The sequence below is a fragment of the Melozone crissalis genome, unplaced genomic scaffold (genome assembly GCF_028551555.1).
Source record: "Melozone crissalis strain CALT ecotype California unplaced genomic scaffold, PUWL_Pcris_2 ptg000164l_1, whole genome shotgun sequence".
Taxonomy (NCBI): Eukaryota; Metazoa; Chordata; class Aves; order Passeriformes; family Passerellidae; genus Melozone; species Melozone crissalis.
Window position 1 is genome coordinate 197756 of NW_026535934.1, and position 21546 is coordinate 219301.

Consider the following 21546-nt stretch of genomic DNA (forward strand, 5'->3'; position numbering starts at 1 on the left):
TTCTGGAGCTGAAAGTAGGTAAATTTTCATGTACATTTACTGCAAAGAAAATTTTCATTAGCAAGAAATTTTCAGAGTTATGTGAACAGTAACACTTTTAACAGAACCCTCAGAAGAAAGACGTGGGAGCACTCAGTACATGTTGCAAACAACTCTGTGTTTGAAGTGATATCACCAGGGAAATCCTGCAGTCACACATCACTTCAACTTCCAGAGAGACACTAGAGAAAAGGATTTATTAACAGAACTCGTACATTTCCAGCTCTGGATCTGAAGCTAATCAAATGTAGCAACACAAGCACTACTTCAGCTCCCTTCCCTAAAAACTGAAAGGTTAAGGAGAGACAGTGAACTTGATCAGCAGTAACAAGGACTATCTAGATTTAGAAAGAGGAAAACACAAACAAACAAACAAAAAATGTAAATAAAGATACCTGATACCGTAGCCTACATTCCAGCCTTTTCCTTTAAACATCTTGAAGAAACTATACCTCAAAAAGTAGCATCTTTTCTAAGACTGCATGTCTCTAAATACAGGTATACAAATTCCTCCTGCATGAATACGAACTGCTCTATTAACATGCAGCAGACCTTCAATGCTATTCATTGTTTTATCATAGACTGTTTTCATTTTTCATAGGACTTTGTTAATATTGACTCTAGAAGCAGCACACAGGAAAAAGAGCACTAAGCAGCACACTCTGCTCTTGGGTACAAACTCCAGTCTTTACACCTAGCTTAGAAAATAATCCACCTATATGTGACCTCCTTACTGCTCTGAAAACCAGGAGGAGGAGTAAGAGATTAAAGGAAACAACTTAAGCTGCCTTCCAGAAATGAATGTAGAAACCTTCATGTAAGGACATGCACCTTTTAGAATCCTAGCCCTGTCTCCTGCAAATGCCACTGTGGCTGAGACACTAACCTACATTCCAGGCTGCAAGCAGCACCCTGCCCGCAAACTCCGAGCCAGCTCAAGCTCCAGCAGTTACACCACATGGAAATTCTGACTCATCCAGCCAGCTAGGCCTACGAGGTTTAAAGCACTATCAGGCCAAGGATCTTGACAGAAACAGTCCCTTTCCCCCCTAAAAGTATCTCCCAATCAAACCAAACCAAACCTAATTCAAGGGAAATCAAACACACCAGGTGAACATTCTTGGAATTTTATTTCAAACATTTAAAGGGTACTTTGTCTAATATCAGCTTTTAGAACAGTTTAAATTTCATGGAGGACAAGAAAATGAAAGCATTTTAGAAATATGAGCCAAACCAAACGTCCCCATTAACCACTGTGTTCTTCAGGAAGGTGAGGTGTTATTAGAAGTGAATGGCCTCACAGTAACAGGAGAGGCTAATTTAAGATAAAGTGATGATCTGCTTAAAATAACTGCTAATAATAATGCAATATTATTACATTAGTTTAATGGTAATGACAACGTTTCCTTCTTTGGAAAAGCCAACTTACATATTTCATTGAAAAATTAAATTATTTTAATAAAGTATTGAAGGCTTTTTCTCATATGTTGCAGGGCTAATCCTGAACAAGACATGAATACATCACATAAATGAGCAACCACAATAAAATGAAATAAAGTACTTGAATCACTATTTTGGTATAGGCAAGCACACTAGACAATTTGATATTCTCTGAACATGTTTTTAAGATATTAAGAAAAATACTTGCAAAATTCATCACATATAGACACCTGTAGTCAATGGTTACATCCAATTTGTCTTAAAATAAAAGTGAAAAAAAATCAGGTAACTCTAAAAGCAGCTTCATCTAGGAGTTTCAGAAACATCAAATAAACAGCGTGGTCCATGCTGAGCATACAGAACAGGCTGCACACCTAGCAGGGAAACCAAACTGCAAATCTGGAAAAAAAAATGAACTGGCAGGAAAAGGGGGGAAACAAACCAAACCCAGGGCAAATAATGCTTTGCTTTTTCAAACTGCATAACACCCCTTCACTTCTTGTTACCGTCTCTTCAACTCCTTCAAAAGATAGCTCATGGATTATGAGGAACAATAGTTCAGATGTTAAGAATGCCAGTGTCCTATTCCTGTGGAGTTTATGCCACTGGAGTCAACAGGCTTTTTGTCTTCATACTGAATACCCTGCTCATTATGAGTTTCGCCTGCCTGAGAACAGACATGAACACTTCAGGCCCTGTGGTCCCTCCGAGAGGAGCCTTTTCCAGGGGCCACTGAGATGCTGCCTAAGGAACTTCAGAAAGCAGTAGAGAAAAGGAATACATCCCTGCCCTACTATCAAATACTCTGTACAGGGCTAATTCTAAGTCCAGACAGAGTTATTCACCACGAGAGGACTGCAGGCTGATAATGCCAAGGTCGTCTTAATGGGCAATGAAACTTTGGACATGACTATTTTGGGTCAGAGAGAAAAGTCTCTCGGGAAGCCTCTCAATGAAATTGGGTCTATGTGCCTATACTTTAATTTATACTGCAAAGACAGTCTTCTGTCATACCCAAGCCTGAAAGCCATTTGGACCCAGCTAATTATTCAGAACCTTCCTTGTCTCACAGGGATGACGTTATTTCAAAACAGGGTAGCAATAATTGGGCAGTAACCATCCAGAGCTTCCACGTTCAGAGATAATTTCTTTAGCAAGAGTCTAGCAATTACTTCTTTTTGAAAAGCTGCCAAGTTATTCAGCAGGAACAGAGGCAATGAGAATCTACAGCTATAACAATCAAAGACCTCAGTGTTCGATTTCGCTGAGGCAGCTGTGTGCCAAAATCCAAGCCTTCCAAGGATCTCAAAAACATACTAACCGCTGCCTTCTACAGGCAAAAAATCACATTTGTCCCTCATGACACAGACCTTCTGTTCAGAAGCAAACAAACCTGTCTGAAGGGTTCTCAACAGAGAAATTATTTTTCCAACACAAACTCATGGATCTGCATTTTAAGACAAAACATACCTACACACAACTACTCACAGTGTAGATGCTGTTGCAATGAAAGGAAATAGCTTGTAACTCTGGATGCACTTCTAATACACCCAGTAAAACTTCTGTAAAGTAGGGAAAAAAACCCTGAAGCGCTGTGATACAATGCTGCTCCAACTGCTGCTGCCAGATTTTGATGGAAATAGTAGAGACCAATTTCTAAGACACTTACACCTGCACAATTTGTTTTTGCTAAAAGACCCAGACTTCTACTCCACGGAGAGATCTAGAAATTTTCTTTCTTTCACTAAAAATACAGTAACAAATGCCCACGGTCTTGCCTTAGAACAAAAAGCTGAGCAATGTAGACAACCATAGGCAACAGTGAGATACATGAAGTAAAATGATTTCAGATTCCACCAGAAAGGGTTGTCAAGGCAGATATCAAGTCAGACTAACATATAACATAGACACACTCAAAACCTTCATTTTATCTCACAAGAATACATATGCTAGAAATGTTCTGCTTACTTACTATTCCTGATGTGTGTGACAACATGTCTGCTTAGCAACTTGCAGACGAAATACATTCCTCTACTTCCTCTCCAGTGAGAGACCTCTGAATTTCGTTGACGTTAGTGAGACTGTGTATACAGCAAGGGATTTAAGGATGATAAGCCTGCAAGAATAAAGATCAACAGCTGCATGGTACTCTAAAAGTATTCAACTATTCTTGCTTTAAAAATACCATGATTGCAATGAGAAGAACTCAGGAGGGTGGTGGAGGGTGAGGTGGGAAGGGAGGACAGAAGGGAGGGGGAACAAAATGCACTGAATTCTCATCACTGAAGAATGGTGAAAAAAACCACCAAAAAAAGAATAAATAGAAACATAACCAATGTCTCCCTGTGTCAGTGAATCCTTGGTTATAACCCAAGATCTCACCTAAAAGTAATAAATTCAAGGTGAAAGGACATCTCAGACACCACAAATTGCCAGAACACTACAAAGCAGCTGATGCTCTGCTGAATGCAGTAACTGCTTTGCACACTGAAACCTTGGGCCCACAATTGTTGCTGTTGATAGTGCTCATTCACATTTATGCTGCTGAGATTTTGACAGGACCACATGCACTAAATTCTGACCATGCTACAAGACTGCATTTTTTTCGTTTGTTCTCCTGGCTTTCTGGTCATCACTACGCAAGCTGCATTGTTTAAAAACGATGCATGTTAGAAGGCAGGGATTCTTGCCCTCTCTTTGAGATCACACAATCTGTGACGAACAGGACAAAACAAAGAACAGATCAAAACAAAATCCTCATTTTTGGCATGAAGAAAGACAAGCATGGAGAATTTCAGCCACATGGGAATTTAGCTCTGTAAAATACTGCATAATGATTACATCAAGAGGCTTTGATTACTGTAAAATACAATGATACGTGCACTTCTAACAGCATTGGAAATCCTAAATGATTACACAAGCCTTTCATGTTTATTCATCAAATATTTAAAATACAGCATAGTACAAAACGTTGAACTAGTTTGCTTTGAGAGCAATTTACTGTGCTCTTCCAGCAAAAATTTGCTCAAGAAGATAAAGTCTCACGTTACGTCCAGTGCATATGTTTCTAACGTTATTTTTTAATAGAATTATTTCCTCAGCTTTAGTTTTTAGGTACAAATTTTCAAATGTAAACATTTACTGGTACAAGCATGGCTGTAACTGTAAAAGACACTTTTATGAGGCACACGGCAGAGGAAGAAAAATCTGTTCTAACAGATTGAATTTGCTGCTTTCAATTTCACAGAGCACACACTCCAAAACCTCCAAAGAAAAATCTGGTTCCAACCTCTGAGTACCTGCTCTCATAGCACAGAAGCAAGGGCAGACTTACCACTGCTCCATACACCTTTCTTTTCATCTTTTCAATCCTGATGGGATACTTTGCTCTGTTTGACATCAATCTCTACAAAGGGTGCAATGTCTACAAACCCTTCAGAAGGGGTAAGCAAGGAAGGAGATAGGAGGTGGGGTAGCCCCACATGTTAGGAAGGGCTCTGTTAGGATTGTCTAGAGCTGGGACTCAAGGAGAAAAAGAGAGTTTGTGGCCCTTGGAAGAAAGGGAAAGCAATGCAGGAGGACTACAAGGATTCCATTCGCTTATACAGGGAGAAAATTAGAAAGACCAAAGGCTAGCTGACATTTCATTTGGCGTCTGCCATCAAAGACAGTAACAAATGTTTCTATAAATACGTTAGCTACAAAAGGAGGGCTAAGGAGAACCTCATCTTTAATGGATGCAGAGACACACAGAGACAAAAGACGAGGGAAAGGCTGAGGTACTTCAAATGCCTTCTTTGCTCCAGACTTTAATAGCAAGGCCAGCTGTTGTCTGGCTACCCGTGCATCTGAGCTGGAAGAACTGATCAAGAAATGAAAAACTGACAACAAATAAAAAATGACCAATGAGAACAAACAAATCTCATCCTTGAAGTGACTCTAACATTTCCATGTTGCTGCATTTAGCTCAAGGAAATCCTTCACCCCTGTGGTGTGCCTGGGCTCCCTAGGAGGGCTTCAGTATCCAGCACCAGCCATCCCTCCTGAGGGATGAGCAGCTCCTCCAGTGCCTTGTCCAGTAAAATTTACAGGAAAATGCAATCATTTACTAATTCATTCTTTTCTTCCTAAGCAATTTTCAAGGCAACCCTTTAAACTCTCAGAGAATACCATTAGTCTCATTGCTAGGTACTTGTACAAACCTTTGCCCAAATGTCAGCTCTTAGAACAAACCTTTGCCTGATGTGAGGCAGCAAATAACATTTGATTGGCAGAGCAGGTGGAAAAGGAAAAGAAAATAGAAAATTAACAAACAGTAGGTTACAATTTTCCCTGAAGATACAGGAAGAGGGAGGAGTTTTCCTCAATAAGAAAAGAAAAAAAAGTAATAAAAGGGTAGGAGAAAAAGTAGTAGATAGTTTCAAAGGGAGAAAGATTTTTGCAAAACCAAATCCTCCCACTAAATTTTCAAAGGTGAGGTGCAAAGAGCAGTAAGGCTACAAATGGACTTTAAGCCTATAACTGTAACTTGACCAGTCTTGACACTTCTCCTCAATTCTCTTACAGATATACTAAGATATATGAAACCTATTTGTAGCTCAGCCACTTCAAAGAAAGAATTTATATCAATATAAACCCAAAGAAAAGTCAGTAGTTTGACTTTCCCTTTTTGCATCCAAGACTTTTAAAAAATACGGAAACAACTGACAATACTTTAGAGGGATTCAACATGCAGGTGCCTCGAAGAATCAAAAGACGTTCCTCTCCTCCTCCTAATAATGATGTTTAGTAAGAACATCCAGCCTGATGCAAAAGGAAAACTAAATCTATCATCAAATATATATTTATGAAAAAAATAGATGATTTTGCAGAGAAAGATGAACATCTAAAGCTTTAATGCAAGTACTTCTGTGGGTAGGACTGTAGCAGACTACAGTACTGCTCTATTACGGAGAATGAGATAATAGGAGTTTCTAGTTTAAGGCAATATTTCTCTGCAAATCCTGCAGAGACAGCAGGGAACACAACTGATAAAGGGAAGACTTAGGTGTTTTTGTCTTTAAACAAAGTATACCACTTTGCTTCAGCTTTTGAAGATAAACTGTTTCGGTATTTTTAGCATTCGCAGGAATGAGGGACTGTGTGCACTGTGGTGCAGGCAGAGAACGGGAAGGCGAGGTAGAGATTTCACATTGATCTCTGCCAATGCATTTTACACACTGCCCTGCAGCACTCCTGGTGCTCCAGTGTCCCCTCAGCAGAGATGGCAAAGGCACAAGGACCAAACTGCATGGTGGTGGTGGTGTAACAGGGATCAGTGCCCACAAGGGAACACAGAACGCTGTCACTTCAGATTTGGCTTAACTCAAAACGCCTCTGTCGTGATGGACAGGCCTCATTTTCCAGCTCACCCCAGCAGGATTCAATTTTAACAGGGGCGCTTGCAAAATCAAGAAACACACAAAGCAAAGCCTTTTGCAAAATATCATTCCCAGTGAACAGGTTTAATAGAAAATTTAAACCCCAAAAGTTAGAAGACAAGTTATTTAAAGCCTGAGTAATCTTAAATTGCCACTTTACAAGATATATTCCCATATCAAAAACAGAACTTCTAGCCCCACTACTTCTAAGATTATCAAATGAGTCGACTTTTATTCTGAGTGATTAAGATGAAATTTGGGGAGTAAAAAAAGGGAGACCGGACTGTCAAATGCAATATTTTAACAGTATTTTATACATCCAGTTTCTCCTTGCCCTCAGGAGATAACACTGGAGTGGCTGTGTGTAACTTTCAGTACCGCACATGAATTCCAATAGTAATATCCATCCAAAGGAGATTATCTTTGAAGGGATGACGCAAAGATCAGATATAGAAAGTTCCCAGCAGGTTCAGAAAGTTGCTCCTGCCTCTGTTCCCAGCACTTGTCCATGTGTGGATGAAAAAGAAGTGGCCAACTCACTGGGTATGAGGTTAATTCTTGCTGCAGGATAGACATATTCCAAACAAAGAACAACACCCACTGCCTCCCAGATGAGGAGCAGAGGAGGAGGAGGAGTCCACACTGAGTAGACTTCTCTCAGTGGAACACAAAACCATCAGCTTTGTATTCTCTGTGGCTCTGCCATGCAGCAGTGGTACCTGACTCGTGCTATGCAGTATTGTCCCAGAGAATGAGCCCAGCTTCAGCTCTAAATCTTGCCAGACCAAACTGGGCTAACCTACATGCCTATAAGAAAGGTAAGAACAGCATGCCTGTGCAAAAGTGGGACAGAGGTAATTTTTCAACGATTTATAAGCCTATAATTCTGATCTTATTTGACAATGACATAGAACAGGTACAGCCCCAGCATTACAAAAAACCCAACTTTATAAAATCCTAAAGACAGTGTAGCTCAAGCCAGCAAAACATAAATTTGCCCACGGCAATATGAGAAGAAAAATCTTTGTGATGTAGAAACAGATGTCACTATGCATTTCTCACAATATGGCATTACCCACCGATCTGTATGCGTGGCTTCGCTGGAAATATTTAAAGGATATTTCATAAGCGTTTCAGCTACGTTGTTCTGAGTATATCTAAGTGAACTGGGAATACCATAGTCTTTCTTAAAAGTTTCTATTTACGTGAAAACTTACAGTAACAAATCACTTAGAAAGACTAGTCAAAACAAACAAAAACCCCCCTTTCATCAACCTAAAAAGCCGCAATAACAGAAAATCTGACACAGCCAAGATATAATTATGATCAACATCAGACAGAGAAGCATAAAAAGTGAGAAGTGCAGTCTGAACATTCCGGGTGTCAAGCAGAGTGAATGTGATCCCAGCTGCACAGTATTTCAATATAATTAAACCATACTTCTTACATAATGGAAGTGAAGTGACAGTCAAGAGTGAAGCAACTAAAAGCTTCCTGGTACAGGAATACTAGCATTGAAAGGTAATTTTCAAGATTTTTTTTTTTTTTAAAGAGCAGGCCAAAAATAAATTCTGGTTGTTTCTCAATGAGGAGCATCTTCTTTCACTTTAATGTTATCACTTGTGTGCACAACTCAAGAAGTATTTAGTTAGTTTTCTATTATAGTAAAATTCCAGCAGATTTGAAAATGAGAGCAAATTCTCTTGTACAGTCAGAGCCAGGTTTAACAAAACCCAAGTGTCATGGTTTGACCCGGAAACAGGATTTCTGGGATGTTGTGTGGATGGGGCCAATGAGTGCTCAGATTTGAATATTGCCATCTGGCCTAACCACTGGGCACTGGGATCCACCTCTGAGAACACAGGGTAAAAGCAGGGCTCTCCCCCGGCAGCTTCTCTTTGGATTTCCGGCGGCGAAGGAGTTGGGTCTCTTCCCCCGGCCCAGTTGCTGGCTGGGCGGGGGGAGGGGAAAAGCCATGCGGCCCGGCCCGGGAGAGGTAGGCCTGGCCCCCCCCAAGGGTGGAAGGAAGAAGTAAAGAAATGCCAGGAAGCAATGGGCAGCCTGTTCCCCCCCCCTTGGAGACAGACAGAGAGAGAGAGAGGGCAGCCTGTGTTTGTGTGCCGTTACCTTGAAAGCAGTAAACATGTGCTGGCAGCAGGCAGCCCGGCTGAGGAGATGGGGGGGGTGCAGCCAGGAGTCCAGCCGCTTGGAGGAGTTTTTCACCCTTTTTTTTTGGACAATGAAAACTTCACAGAACATTACCCCTTCCTAGACGAGAGATAAGAGTGGAGGAGGACGAAGGAAATGAGCGAGTGATGAAGGTCTGGACCAGAGAGAGAGAGAGAGTGAGAGATGTTGGAAAGATGGAGAAGAGGGAGTGGCATTTTATGCTGGACTCTTTTGTGTAGCCATGGACAGAGCTATGTTTCCGTGTAATACAGAGACTGAGTCCAGGGGGAGAAATGTCCCAGAGCCAAAGAAGATTCAGTGTGGGCACCCCTCGGCCCCAGGGGGTATATAAAATATGGGGGGGACAGATGTCCCAGAGGTGAGAGATTGAGCTTTTCTGGAACTGGACACAGCCTCCTTAAAAGGACAACCCTGGAAGCAGCCCTGATTCTGGTCCGGTGGTGAGAGCACCGGAACAAGGACGGAAAAGGCCACCATGACACATGGAAGGACTCCCTCTCCTCTTGAGGAACTGAAGTCGAGTATTCTAAAGGGTGGTGCTGGACCCAGAATTGATTTTGGATTGTATTGTATTGGGAATTTGGGGGGGGGAGGAGGAGGAGGAGAGTGTTTTTGTGAGGTTTTCATTTTCCTTGTGTTTTTTTTTTTCCCCTTTCTTTTGTGTGTAGTTTGGTAATTGTTTTTGTAGTTTAGTTAATAAATTTTTCTTCTTTTTCAAGTGAGAGCCTGCTTTGTTTATTCCTGGTCAAAATCTCACAGCAGACACCAGAGAAGGTGTATTTTCATGGGGGCATTTGGCCTTGTGCCAATGTCAAACCTTTGACAACAAGAAAATGCTTTACCCGTGATGTACTCACTGCCCTTTTCCCGCCTTCTCTACAGTCTTCTATTTGTGGTAGTAAAATCCTGCTGAGTTTAATTCATGCACAGAATTCACTTCCTATAGTTGCATCAAAATAAATAAGAAAAGTTAAAGTATTTATTTGTGACAAGAGATATTAACTACTTTGAGCTCATTAACTGAGGCAAGCAGTAGCACAGCCCTGATGCTGTGGGAATTATTGCTGTAACACGATTTCTGCAGAACAGCTCACAGTCCAATCCAAGGTTTATTTCTGCTACAAATGCCCAATGATTTGAGCTCACATCTGCTCTGGAGCACAGCCTGGAAGAGCAGGGCATGCCTAGCAGGCCTGGATTCCCCCCCACCCAAAACTGGATTACCTGTCCGTTTGGAGGAATGGTGGGACTACATTTGGCAGCTGTAATACGTGGCAGCACTTTTTGAAGAACAGGAAAGCCAGCTCTGCTGCAGACTGGAGAATCAGAGCTGTGACACCACAGCCCTGGGAGCAGTTTCACTGCCAAAGGGACATATCCAGTTTGTTTGGTTTGATCTCCAAGCATGGAGATCCGTGCTGTTGCAGCTATGCTGGTAATGATATCAAATTATAGCTCGTTTTAACCTGACTCTTATGAGCCTACATAAACATCCAGACTTGAAAAAAAATCACCCAAACTAATAGAAAGCATGATGGTTTCTAATTAATTACAGGTAAGAAAGTCAAGTGATAGCATGACTGAGATTCTGGGATGTAAACAGAAGTGGAAATATTGCCACAGACGAAGTTGCAACTAGGGTAGCCTGGGGTCATTCACATATGCTGCAGCTCATCTTGATTTAAATCTTGCATCTTATTTAATTTTTTATTGCCTACATCCAGCTTAAAATGGTTGAGTAGTAAAAAATGCTAAATGTATGTAAATCAGAGATGAGATCAATACTTGCCCCCACAAAAAGGTCCTACAGCACAGATCTAGAATGTTTCACATAGGAACAATACAAATGCTACGACAAAAGAGAAAGGTATTATCTCGTGATTTACAAGCTACATCAGTGGGATTCCCTGGGAGAGACTCTAGTCCTGAACTACAATTGTAAGGAACAGTTACAGAAAGTCCTTACATGTTTGCAAAAAGCTTATCAAGTTCTATTAGTTCTCTAGGGTAGATCTTCTCTTTCATAAGTGGCAGTAGAGGAGCCTGGAGCTAGAAAAGCAGTAACACAGGGAAAAAGTACTACCAACCCAGTTCACTTTTATCACTTACTGATAGGATATTATTTTCCAGCATCTGTCAGTCAAAATGAAACTGGAAGGGAAGGACAAAGTCCAACTCCATTAACTCAATGCCTGTTACCTGTCCACAGGTGACAACTCTATTGAAGAAACAGCAGATCCCATTTTAAGTCCCTGTAGTCTAATCCAACACCAAATTTAAAATATATACATTATAAAATGCATATACATGTCCCTTCCCTTCTTAAACAGAGAAGAAATTCAGATTTGATGCTTAAGACACTCCACATATTCCCATGAAAGAGCACAGTGAGGGGACAGAAGCAACCTGCTGGCTCACAAAGGTTGAAAATTTAAACAAATAGACCAATAATTTTCTACCTGAAAAAATTACAAGTTCTCAAAACATAGAACTTTACTTTTGTAAGCAGCTCAAAGACAGTCCCAAGCTTCAAATCATGTCCTCGATTACCTTCTTCTAGATAATGAACATATATACAGCCAGGACAGAAGCTTGCACTTGCTTTCATCATGCTGGGTGCCAACTACAGAGCAATTCAGTCAATTCAACACAGGTGTCAACGTGGCCATTCTTGATGGCTGAGAGCAAACTAATCAGCTGGACTCCAGCCTGCTGCAGAAGAAAAATACACATCTCCCACAGGTCCTGTTATGACATCTAGCTCTGTCCTAGGCTAAGACAAAGGCTTAGCCCTTGTCTAAGGCTGTCTTGGATTATCTGGAACACATCAAATAGTACTCAAGCTCTTTATTTGGCAGTTTAACCACTCAGATTGTTCCTCTGACCTCCATGTATCAGCCCAAGTGAGTAACTCCCAAGAATAAAAAGCTGACTCTGTACTCAAGAGTCTACAACACTGGAACCCCAAATGATTCACCTTTAGCTGTAGAGTTTGGACTGCTACAAATCAAGAACAAAAGCAGCAACAGAAAGCTGCAGGTATCACCACCCAAGAGATTAAATAGGAGTAGCTCTCTCCCAAGTTACAGGCTCTACTGTCATTCTGGTTTATGCAGAGAAGTAAAATATTATCAGAAATATATTTCTGAAAAGTTATTCACAGCAGTGCTATCAGAGTCTATTCCATGTGTTCTCTGCTCTCAAAAAGCACAAGAGAGCAGTCTTTTCTTTGCCAGGAATACCTGTGCTGACTCATGTAACCAGTTAAAAAGCCAATAGCAAAAAGCCCACCTTAAGTGCATGGTTCTCTTTCTCTAGTCTCTAACATATCAACAACAGATGAAGTAGATTTTAGGCACAAGAGAACAACAAAACCAATTTGACATCAAACCATCTCCCCAATTTGCTAATGAGAGCCGAAGAACAACACAGCAAGAAACTCATTCCTCAGTCAGATCTGTGCACGGACTGAAGCAAAGCGCTTACCGTGTCTTGGGATTTATCTTTGACATCGTAGACCGTGAGTTTTATTTTAGTTTCCTCATAGATGGGGTATTCCGGTGGGAAGGTCACACCAGTCAGAAACAGAGGATCTTTTGTACCCTGTGCAACATGGGCAAACACTCAGTAAGGACAGCTGAGCAATGTGAAGGGTGTCACTGTGGAGGTACAGAAACCCAGAGGGTGCCAGCTGTCTACAGCAGAGAGATGGAAACAGCTCAGTTTTATTACCCAATCAAAGAGAAAAAACAAACAGCCTTAAAACTTTATCAGGAAAGCTAAAAGCAAACAAGCAAAACCCAAACAAAACTACAAGAACTTCCTGGAAAGTTTTTTTAACTGGGAAGGATATGAAGTGCTTCAGAGGCAGAGCCTGCTATCACATTTTTAAACAGCTCAGCTAGTACCAGGTTCTGGAATACAACCTATAATAACCAAAAAACCTTTCTTACTCCCTCAACACTTTTTGAAAGTACCAAAATTTCATCTTAATTTAGATGAACTAAGGATTTAACATGCACACACATACAAAAAAGAGCAATCTTCATTAAGCCACAATACTGAGTGTATAGAAATGCTACAGAGACTCTCAGTATTACATTAAGGATACTGATTTTGTGGAGAGGGGATTGAAATATTCCTCTTTAGGCTGTACTGCTATAAAATAAAATTCCTGTGCTTTGAAACATTATGATTACACTTAAAAGCTGTACACAGAACTAACTATATCATAGCTAAAGATGTACAATTAAATGAATAATGCAAAACATTATTTATAATTTCTTCATGTTTAATTACACCTAATTGCCAAAGATTACCAGGTGGGTATCATTAAATTTTCCATTAAGTAATTAAAAAAAAAAAAAAAAAGGCTTGTGCACGACAAAGGTAATTTATCTTACGGATTAACTTTCTGTGACCCTGCCTTGCCCTCCACCAAAGCTTGACTACAAAGCCAAGAACCTTGATAAAACAAATTCAGGAATTTATTGAGGTCTAGGACATTGTATTAGGAAATGCATCAACTTCTATTTCAAAGAATACATGGTTATCTATCCATCTTTTGCACAACATCATTCCAGACAGTCTGCAATGAGACATCCTGATCAGATACAAGATATTTGAATTAGACAGTTTCAGGATGGTTGAGGGCTGAAATCATAATAATTTAATTAGTAGTTGGTTGAAAGTAATCACACAAAGACCTCATGAAATATTCTCATTGTATTTAAGAGTTAAAACAAGCCTCTGGTGAAATCATGTGTGTGTTTACAATGAGACTTTCCTGCTCTTAATGAATCTCCCCTGTAAGTTAAGCAAGTTACATCTACATTGCTCACCCTTCATTTTCTCTGAACCATTTTCGCTGTTTCTGACACCAATGCTTACAGGGCAAAGTCAGGATTAGCAAAGCAGCCTCAGACGACTTTTGTTGTCACGTATGGTACCAATTACTAATTCTTACATGTAAAGTCACAGACATTACATACACACATTTCTTTCCCAAATTATAGATCTAGAGTAATATTTTTCAAATTGCAAAAGCATCAGCTCTTTAATGGAAAAAATAGAACAAAAACCAAATAGGATAACAGACCATGTAATACACCTATGCTTTTCTGCATTTAAAAATACTTTCCAAACTCACTATACTCTTAATTAAGTTTTATTTTGCATTGCCTTGTCCCTTCATGAGAGCAACTATTCCCTGTTTCATTCTAAACCTGTGTCTGGAGAATTGGAATATTCTCCATGCCTCCACTTGGAACAACAGAGCTTTCATGAGAAGCCAAGTGAATTTCTCTTGATCCTGCTTAAATGCCAAGAACTACAGCACACTTCAGTATGCTTTACTAACTGCCAGGGTGTGCTTGTCTTACCTGGCACTATGCACCAACTTGTTTTATTCCTAACTCACTTTCTAAGGAAGAAATGAGCAATGGAACAATCAGCATGTTAATTGAGTAAGGAAGACTCTCACCTCCACGATTTCAGTGCTCGAATACCGCGCGGCAATGTGCTCTGCTGGATGCACCACTGAGACCTGGACAAACGTGCTCAGCTTCCGATCACGAGTAGCAGCCACTAGACCCTTGCACGCTGGAGACAGTGCAAAATAAAAATGAAATACTCCAAAGCAAACTCCAGGAAAGTGCTGTCAGAGGCACAGGACAAAGCAGACCACGCTCCAGCTCCAGATTAAATCTCCAGAGACGAGTCCATTTAACAGAGGAAGTCCCTTGGAAGTAACCTACCGAAATAGGAAGTCACATGCCGCAGAACTGAGCTGAGGTCTCCTTTCCACTGAAAACATTTGCAGCTTCTGCAAAGCTCCCTGCCAGAGGCTCATCAGCCCCAGCCCACCAGTGTGCACGCGCATACGCTGCAATAGTAAGGAATTTTACCGAAGTACTCATTTCATTTGCCCACAAAATCTCTTTTAGCAGCCTGATTGGATCTTCTCTTGTCTGACAATTTCCCCAGTTACACAACCTTTTCAAACACATTCTAAAACAGCTAATTGCTACCAGTGGTTAAGCTGGTTTCTATCGTTTGTTACTACTTGTGAACTTAGAGCTAGTTGTCAGGTATAAATCTACATACCTAAAAGCAGGCAGCAACAATCAATTCTTTTGTCAGGGTATACAAATGAGAAATGCATTCTGCCTATGTGGCATCATTCTTAAAACCCATTCTACCTCAGAGAGAAATTCTGTTCTAATAATTCACTTTTATCCTGGACTCAGAGTCCCTTACCATGAGATCATTCTTTACACTTCCACACCTTATGCCTTCAAAATGAAAGGGTCAAAGCACTGAAGAAAAAGAAGGAAGGAAGAAATAAATAAACGCATCATCAGCTACTCCACAGAAGGGACACAGATTAATGAGCCATGCATTGAAATATATATGTATTTTATATATATATATATATATATATATATATATATATACAGGAATATACAGCAGTGAACACTGCTGTGGGATCTACCCAGTGCTTTCTGCAGGGCAATAAACTATCCTGGGCTCCCAGAAGCCTGAGGCAAGCAAAGACAAGACCATGGTCCAGAGAAGGTAACTGTCAAGAAAGAGCTGAGAGTATTTTTATGAGCCTGCATTGCCTACCAGGGGCTTCCTCAAGTGCAGCTGACCTTTACCTTTCCAAAAGGTGAGTCAGATTATCCTCACAGCAAGCAAGCTTGGTCTGATGAGAAACCAATGCTACAAAAGCTCTGATACATACAAAAGGCCAAGTCAGCTTGTTTTACACCTTTTTTTTTTTTCCTTTGGGCTCGAACCTGCTGCTGGAGTAAATAAAAGGAAAACTAGCTGAAGCTTTTTCACTACTCTTTTATTACAGTTAAGAGAGGCAGGGAGACAATTAAATCTAACCTTCAGAGATTAAAGTTTTTGCTTTAGCCCAAATTGCCAATGAAATCTCCTGGTATATAGTTTCAAATTGACCCCTATTTTAATTTGGTGGAAAAAGTGGGATAAGCATAAAAGTTTGTGCATGATGAAGCCTTCACAAAAGAGCTGATGTAACAGCACCAGGCTCAAACAGCGAGTTGCCAGCAAGTCTTTGCTGCTAAGACTCACTGCCTTATTAAAATGACTGAATACTAGCACTACTTGACATCATCTTAAAAATTATAGTCGATGTCGTGCAAAGCAGTTGTCAAAAGGCTCAGCAGACACCTTCTGACGCTATTTGACTTTGTCCTCTCTAAAGCTGATCACGAGTAGTAGCAGATCACTGAGATTTCCAAATACAGCCAGTTCCCCCCACAGAACCTGACCTCATGCCACCATACAACCCTTAAATACTGCACTCCATAATCATCTTTTTAGAATGTAGCACAGTTTCAGAGGAATGGCAAGAGAGCTCATGTTCACCAGAGGCTGGAACAGCGAGACAGTCCAATTTTTCACACCTACCACACAGGAAGGCTAGCTGGCTCACAACTCACTAGAATGCAACAAAAGTGAGAAAAACAAAGACACACAGAGACACCTAGGAAAAACAAAATCAGACCCCCAAAAAACCTTATCAGTGTCTCTGGTAGGAGCTCTGCAGCCGAACTCTTGGAAAATGTACTACCGCATGATGAATCGAGGCAAAACCCTCACAAATAATCATTTGATCTAGTTGTGTCTTGTCTCAAATACATTATCTAGATGTGACTAAATCTTTTAGCTGCCAAGAGCACAGGCTTTTATGCTACTGAGAAACCATTAACAATAGGAAGAAGATTTGCACTAAGTGGTCACCACCTTGCTGCTATCTGAACATAGGAGGCAATTTATTTCCATGACAGTACTGCAATCCAGTCATTAGATTATTTTTCCTGTAAAAAGGTGGCCTAGCAGCACGATCTTGACTTTCATTGGACAGAGCTGACAGAAAAATAACTCATCTGCATATCTCCAGTAGGGAGGATCAGCACAAAGCATCAGAACTCTTCGGGAAACACTGGTGCAGAGGATAAATGAAATTAAATGAAACCTGCATCTACTTCGATAACAGTGTTATTTATCTCTACTGTGACACTGGACTAGTGTTGTTCACCACTCTCCTTTCAGTCAGAGAGGATATTCAATAAAGTTATCCCAGTAAAGAACACAGAAGTTGCCAGTTTGAGCCACAGTACATCACTTCCCTTCAAAACAGCCCAAATTAAAAGTTTCACAAAACAAAAGGACTACTTTTAAGCTGATGCCAAAGAATAGAAGCTTGTTATATCCTGTTCACAGCCTGGCAAGCTCCACAGCCCCATGCTGCATTATCGCCCTTTCAACAATTTTACTATCAGCACCTTAGGTCTTCAAAGAAACAAAGTGGACAAAGTGAAACATTACGCAGTTAGGAAAGTATGCTATATATTTAAACAAGTTTGTTAGGTAGTATAGGCATGCCCCTCAAAGAGAAACTGATAAAAATACAAGCATGGAAGGCATTCTGAGGCTGTTTCCTTAACTGCAAATGTAGCATTGTGAGAGCAGGTAACAACATCAACTCACTTTCCACCATAACCTACGCCCAAGCAGAGCACAGGTTATGTTGCTTCTCAATGCTTCAGAATGTCTGAATTAACTCTGGAAAAATTCATCGACAAAACACAGTGAAATGAAGCACCAGCTTGTACTTACATGCCAAAAGTATATGAATCTACTCATTGTGACTGTTGACTCAGAGTGTAAAAGCCTGAGTCATCCATTCCCCAGTGACCAAACCTTTGCTGAGCCTATCAGCGTACAAGGAATGTTTAAGGAAGAACCGCATTAAGAATAACTTATGCTTTAATATCAACAAAGAAAAAAAGTTAGGATAGCAGGAAGAAACAAATCCTCTACTGATATTTCACTGTTCTCTGTGCTGCACTGACAGGATGACTGTGCCCTCTGCCCTTCTGAGTGTGTGCCTACACAAAGAAATGAAAGACTGGTTACTGTTTCCTCATGGGACCTTGGAGGATTTTTGAAAAATGTTATTTCTATATTGGAAGAGAGTACAGAGAGAAAAACTAAAAAAAAACCTATTAGCATATAACAGTAAGAAGAAAGGAAACAAACAAAACCCAAAATAGAAATAGCCTGGAAATTCACCATCTACCTTCCCTGAAACTGTAACACTTCTGACCAGGCATTTTGCACTCTCTGCTCCAAGCACAAAGCCCACTGGAGCAAAAAAGAATTAGTCTGGCAGAGAAACAGAGAGATGCAGCATCTCCCAGAAATGGAAAAGATCCAGTAGCCAGAACAAACAACACAGGCAGCGGGAATGAAAGACATTCCCAGCTCAGAGTTGTTTGGGAAATGAGGCAAGAAGGATATCAAAAATTGGGAAATGGCATTGAAACGGAATCGTTTATTTTTGCTAGTGAGGAAAAATACAGTACCCTGGTGAATGTCTCCTCATACTCTGGATTCACACAATGTATGTATCAGCCCATCTCACAGCGTGCAAGGTAGCTCTTTCTTTAACCAGGGACAAACACCGTTTCCCCACAGCTTCATTTCTTCCCATATTCCAAACCAAAACATTTTCCAGGGGCTGGCTAGGAACAGGAATTCACAACACAGCCCTGTTGTCTCCAGGGTATGCTATTTTGTACGCTGTCCAAACAACAGAAAATGAGTAGCATCTGATGGCAAGGGGCATGGGAAAAGCCTGTGCCTCACATGCACATATATATGTGAAGGTAATGTTCAAATTTTTACTCATTCATCGACAGCGCAGAAGCATTATTATCCCAGAGCAACTTAGTTTATAAGCAATAATGTACAGTCTGTCTTGATAAACTAATCAGTAAGGTGTAGCTATTCCTTAGTGGGCAAAAGGACCTGATAGAGAAGGGAATGCCAGACTTGGCAATTTGCAATGTGGACTCCCAGAATAATTCACCATGCAAGACTAAATTAGAATGCCCATGCTATCACAAAATGAGAGCACAGTTACACAGCCATGCAACAGGTATGCATTAGGAGGGACACCTTTTAATTGTAGCAACCAAAATAGATGCTCAGACTCAGGTGAACTCTATCATGAAAAGAAACTCAGGGCAACAGAAAACTACATTGGAGCATATATACAAATAAGTAAAGATCCATTGATTTTTACCCATGGAGACATTCAAGATCACTGTTCCTGTCTCTGGGGGTGAGAGGCTTCTATAAAAATAATAAATCTCTTCTCCAGAACATACGGCTGGTTGCCAAAGTAACCTAGTTATATTTTCAAGGAAAGGTACATACATAAAACGATTAGTATCCTTCAGGGAGGTATGTAACAAACAGCAGGAAGAAAATTTCTACCAGTAATCCAAGGAGAAAGATGATAGGGAAGTCTTACCAAATTAATCATTAAAAAAAAATAATCTCTAAGACCTACAAGTACAGGTTTTGAGGGAATAAACCCCCACAAGCACAAAACAATATGAACAGTACTAACCATACATAATCTATCAGTATGCTGCCCAGAAAAACCTCAGTCATCAGCCACTTAATTTGCAGCTAAAAGAACATAATTATTTATGAGTCACTGAAGTAAGATACACATGAATGCTGCTGGGGAGAAATGCTGTACGCTGGTAAGGGATCATGCCCGTGAGTGGAGATGCCAGCTGCACTCATCATCTCATTTGCAGATGAAGCGATTAATGTGGTTAGAATCATCAGGGTGCAACCCAGAGGTGATCTCTCTCAGACCAAGTTTAGAATCACCAGGGTGCAAACCAGAGGTGATCTCTCTCAGACCAAGGTTAGAATCACCAGGATGCAAACCAGAGGTGATCTCTCTCAGACTAGGGTTAGAATCACCACCAGGGTGCAAACCAGAGGTAATCTCTCTCAGACTAAGGTTACAATCATATGTGTTCAGCACCCATCCAGTGCTATTCACATTTGTTGTGCATTGATCTGCTGCTAACGTCAGACAATCGGTTCCTGCACATCCACAACCTTCCTCCAGCTTTATTTACAGTTGTGAGAACCGAGTTCTGTCATCTTCATGCTCTAGGCTTCAGCTACACAACAGCAACATGAGGAGAACTTAGAGCTTGGCTTAGAAAAGCTCCTCAAGTAATGAAACAAACTGGTTTTGATCAAAATTTTTAAACTTCTGTAATTTTTGAAAATGCATCGGAGAATACACATCTGCTTATTGCTTTCAAGTAATTGCGAAAAGATATTTTTTCCCAAGAAGATTTCCTTACTGAGCACATTGTGACTCTAATAGCACAGCAAGCTTTCTCAGAGATGCAGCAGACTTGTGACAGCAAGGCAGATCTCTTGCTGTTTGCTTTAGGTTATCAATTACCCTCTTTCCTTCTGTTCAAAACTATTCTACACAAGGCACCAGCTCCTAATGATATTTAGGCTCTTCTCTTCAGTTTTGTAGGGAGAGAAATTAAGAAAGAAGGGGGCAGGGGCTTGAAGCCTTACAAAAACTTGCTATACATTACTAATCAAAAATACATCCATATCAAAATAAATTTTGCTACTGCAATTCCAATGCTGCAATTTATTTTGGGGTTGTTGGTATTTCAGAACACCACCAAAGGGTTTGAATCTTCATGGAAACAGAGCTAAACACCATTTTCTCCTTCCCCTTCTCCTAATATTGTCATATCAAGTATCTAACGACAAAGGAATCTTGCTGTAGTTTCTCTCACAGATTTCTAGCTATCCAAAAAAGAGAGTGGTTACAAGTTAAAGTAGCAAATGAAGAATCAGAACATCTGCAAATGGTAAGCAGAACTCCATTACTCTGTGAACTATTACCTGCTTCATACCATAAGCTTATACTGGTAATCACTTCATCTGAAATAAGATGATGACTGCAGCTGGCATCTCAACAAAAATCACTAAGGACCTATAACAATTAATTTCAGATTCCATTTAAAATATATATTCTTCTGTTTACTAACATTTGACATCTCTGTGGAAATAAAATAAATGTAAAAAAAAACATCAGCAACACCACAAGAAAATGAAAAGAAACAAAAGTGCCACGGATTGAAAGCATCTTAAACATGTCAAGTATTTCATTGTAGATGATCTGTGATCCAAATACTTCTTCCACCTTAGAGAGGGACAGAACAATTCTTCCATATCACGATGGTTTAAAATTCTATCAAGCAATGTTTTGTGCTGAAAAGATCTCACCTATTTTTTCCTTTTTTTCAAAGAAAATATTCCTAGACATACAAGACATGAGAACTAAGTAATTTAAAAGAAACAAATGAAATGAAAATGATTTGTAAATGGAATGAAATGAAAAGCTGTCTTTTAAATAGGAGCTAAATGTTCAACAGAATTTTTGTACCAGGCATTTGAACTATTGCACCAGCTCCTTTGCCCATAAAGAGAGGCATTTAGCATTTCAGTCTTTTCCAAGGTGTTCATGATCTTCTATGCTGATCTCTGTGTGTGCCTAGGTGTGTGTGGAAGGGGG

General features: G+C 40.2%; 1 protein-coding gene across 1 annotated transcript in view; it reads right to left on the reverse strand.

The window, feature by feature from the left end:
* Window positions 1-16230, reverse strand: part of LOC128948881 (inositol polyphosphate 4-phosphatase type II-like) — a 128684-nt gene extending 112454 nt beyond the window's left edge. The window contains exons 1-2 of the mRNA XM_054293642.1: window positions 16224-16230; window positions 12576-12589 (exon numbers count right to left, since the gene is read on the reverse strand). Of these exons, the coding sequence (XP_054149617.1) occupies window positions 12576-12589; window positions 16224-16230 (21 nt within the window). The remainder of the gene's footprint in view (window positions 1-12575; window positions 12590-16223) is intronic.
* Window positions 16231-21546: the final 5316 nt, after the last annotated feature.